We start from the raw sequence: 3,731 nt of genomic DNA, 5'->3' as shown, positions 1-3,731 counted from the left end.
ATATATATATATATATATATATATATATAATATATATACATATATATATATATATTTATATATATTTATATATATATATTTATATATATATATTATATATATATATATATATCTATATATATATTTATATATTATTATATATATTTTATATATTATATATCTATATATATTATATATATATTAAATTTATAATTATATATATTATTATATTATATATTACTTATATATATTATATATATATTTGATTTTTATATTTGATAATATATATATATATATATGTTATATATCATATTATATAATATATATCTTATATATATTGATATGCATATTTATATATTTATATATATATATATATATATATATATATATATATATATATATATATATATTGATATGCATATATATATATATATATATATATATATATTTTATATATACTATATATATAACAATTACATATTGGATATGAAATTCTATATAGATAATTATATATATATATATATATATATATATATATATATATATATATTTATACGCCAGTGGGTCTTTGTCTCTGTGTAAACATGCGTCAAAACGATAACTTGATGCAAGAGTCGGGGCAAGATGAGCGGAGGAACAAAGCTAGGACAGACACAGTTTGGTGCTGCTCCTGGGAAGACCTCGCGTGTGCCCCTTGTGGCCTGATATACTTTGTGTTGCCCTCTTATAAGCTATATTGTGCAGTGTGATGTGCTGGTTTCCCCCTGTATTGTGCCTATAGAAAAGTGTACAGGTAAAGAACTAGTATAAATAAAGGTTAGATGTGTTATCGTGTGTTTACTTCGTGCCTTGTCTCGCCTTGTGGCGTTTCCCCTCGTGGTGTTCTGAGACACTGTGGTGTTCGATGCCTCTTGGAGCTGTTCTGAGTTCATGACCCTGTGGTTAGCACGCCGTCTGCCTAGCCTGCCTCGTGTTGGTGGCAGATAGACGAGGCGGCCGGTGTAACATTGGTGTCAGAAGTGGGATTTGTGATATTTGAACAGTGAGACGCGCCGATTTATCATGTCGTCCAAAGAAGGCAACCAGTGGCCTAGAGCCAGCCACCCAGAACCGCCATGACCTCCGGGGCCGGAAAGTGAAAATAAAGGCAGTGTCAAGGAGGGTGAGCCCGTACAGATTCCACGGGTCGCGTTGGGGCTGTGGCGAGGAAGGGCACAGACGCAGCTGATGTCCAACAGAGCGGAGAGTGCGTCCCCTCAGCCGGCCGGATTCTGATGCCTTCCAGCAGTGCTGCAAGGACTGTGGCAGGTATGGTCATCATTTGGGTGCCTGTCCTATGGAAGTGGTACAGGCAGAAAACTCGGACAGGCTGGAGAAGGGGGCCGAAACCCAGCCGTCCTCGTTTCCCGGGCCCCGATTTGTGTAAGCTGCCGTCGAACAACCAGCACAATGCAGGTGGAGGACTCAGTAGATGGCCCCCCCCCCCCCCCCCACCCCCCCCCCCCCCCCCCCCCCACCCCCCCCCCCCCCCCCGCCCCACCCCCCCTCCCCACCCCCGAAACATGCCGCCAGACAGTGGATACTGAGGCTGAGAAGACCCTAGTGCGGCCTGATATGTTGGCCACTACGCGACTTCCAGACGCACCACAGAGACTGTGTGGTGGTATGGGGCATTGTGTGCAGCAAAGGGGCCAGTGGAGGCTCGTATTACCGTGGGCAGCACGGTGCTGTGGCTGCCAGTGTATGTCGCTGATCTAGACGATCCCTGTTTACTGGGCCTTGACTACCTGACGCAGAGTAAGGCGTGTGTCGACCTTGGACGGAAGCTGGTCAGGTTGCATAGTGAAGATGTGCCCTTGCTTCCGGAGGTTGGCTGTGTAAAGGTAGTTACGGCTGAGCGACTGCACCTTGTCCCCTGGACAGAGTCTAGGATCCGGTGTCGACTGTCAAGAGTGATGTGTGGAGTAAAGGGCCTAGTGGAGCCCATCCAAAACCTGCAGCCGGCTGATGATGTAGCAATTGGGCAGAGTCTTGTTGGAGCGGGGGAAGGGTTAGTTACAGTGTTGGTGGCTAACTTTTCTGATAAGGCCCAGAAGGTGCCAGCTGGTGCAAAGCTGGGCACTTGTGAGGAAGTGGAGCGCCCAGAAGAGTCGTCGGGGAGCGAGGAGTTGATTGGTGTGAGGCTGTTGCCTGATTTCCTTGAGGATTTGGTGCACCAGAGCCCCGCTAACATGACAGAGGCACAGACGGTGAAGATGCACCACACCCTGGCTCAATATGCAGATGTGTTTAGCAGGGGTGACTTGTACCTGGGCCGTACAGGATTGGTAAAGCACCGCATTAACTCCGGAAGTAGTTTGCCCATCCAGACGGTACACAGCACTTCTGTGTGGACTACCGGGCGCTGAATGACATGACTGTTGAGGACTCATACCCCTTGCCGAGGATTGATGACACACTCGATGCATTGGTGGGGGCCAGGTGGTTCTCCACACTTGACCTGAAGTTGGGTTATCACTAGGTGGAGATGGCAGAAGAGGACAAGCCAAAGACTGTCTTTTCCTTCGGGCAGGGTCAGTGGCAATTCAACATCATGCCCTTTGGCCTCTGCAATGCCCCTAGTTGCTTCGAGCGTTTGATGGAGAGGGTATTGGACGGCCTGCAGTGGAAGACGGCGCTTGTTTATATCGATTACGTCATCGTGGCCGGTTCCCACCAATGTGGCGGAACTCAGGGGCTACCTGGCCCTGTGCACGTACAAAACTTCGCCAGCGTAGCGGCTCCTCTCCACCGACTTACACAAAAAGGGGAGTATGTCCAGTGGGATGAGGCGTGTCAACCTGAAGAAAGCCCTGGTGGAAGCACCGGTCTTTCCCTATCCGGACCCAAAGCTCCCTTACTTGTTGGACACTGATGCCAGCGCGGAGGGCATCAGGGCAGTTTTGTCACAGGTATAGGACAGGAAGGAGTATGTCATGGCCTACTATAGTGCCAAGTTCAGCAGGCCTGAACGCAACTATTATGTGACAAGGAAAGAGTTGCTGGCGGTGGTGAAGAGTCTCGAGTATTTTCACCCGTATCTCTACGGTGCTGAGTTCACCATCCGGACTGACCATGCTGCCCTACAGTGGTTGAAGTCGCTGAAAGTAGCATAGGGTCAGCTGGCAAGGTGGTTAGGGTGCCTTGAGCAGTACAACTACCGCATCGCCTACCGCCCGGGACGTGTCCATTGCAACGCTGACAGCCTGAGTCGACGCCCGTGTAAAGCTAGTTGCTCACACTGTGTCCAGAAGGTCTCTGATCCTGTGTGACTCCGTCTGTAGGTGCTGGTATGCACCACTAAAGGGGATAATGAGTGGCGCAAGACACAACGTGAGGACTCTGACCTTGCTCCCATTGTCCGGTGGTTTGAGGCTCTCAGTGGATGCCCTAGTTGGGAGGCTGTGGCTGCGGAGAGCCCCACCACCAAGTGTCTAGTGGACCAGTGGGAAACATTATGAGTGGATCAAAGAGGTGTGTTAATGAAACACTGGGTGCCGTTGAGTGAAGTGGACAGTGACACGTGGGTAGTTGTAGTACCCAGGGCCATGCGTGCTGAGTTGCTGAAGGAATTACATGCCGGTGTTACCAGTTGCCACTTGGGTGAGAAAAAGACCCTGAGCCGTCTCCATTAATGCTTCTACTGGGTGGGCATGAGAAGTGAGATGTCTGAGTGGTATAGAGCGTGTGATGTGTACAGTGCAAAGAAGGAC

The 3,731-nt window shown here is 47.9% G+C and overlaps 1 protein-coding gene across 1 annotated transcript; it reads left to right on the top strand.

The window, feature by feature from the left end:
• Window positions 1-1,934: 1,934 nt before the first annotated feature.
• Window positions 1,935-2,348, top strand: LOC147467639 (uncharacterized; the record flags this gene model as incomplete). Its single annotated transcript, XM_086530724.1, has 1 exon — window positions 1,935-2,348. A coding segment is annotated over exon 1 (414 nt), but the record flags the coding sequence as incomplete, so codon positions are not given.
• Between the last annotated feature and the right edge of the window lie 1,383 nt (window positions 2,349-3,731).

This window comes from Penaeus japonicus, unplaced genomic scaffold (genome assembly GCF_977035675.1).
Source record: "Penaeus japonicus unplaced genomic scaffold, GWHDUDI00000001_assembly GWHDUDI00000034, whole genome shotgun sequence".
NCBI lineage: Eukaryota > Metazoa > Arthropoda > Malacostraca > Decapoda > Penaeidae > Penaeus > Penaeus japonicus.
Note: the sequence above shows the minus strand (reverse complement) of the source record. Positions and strands in the feature narration are given on the sequence as shown.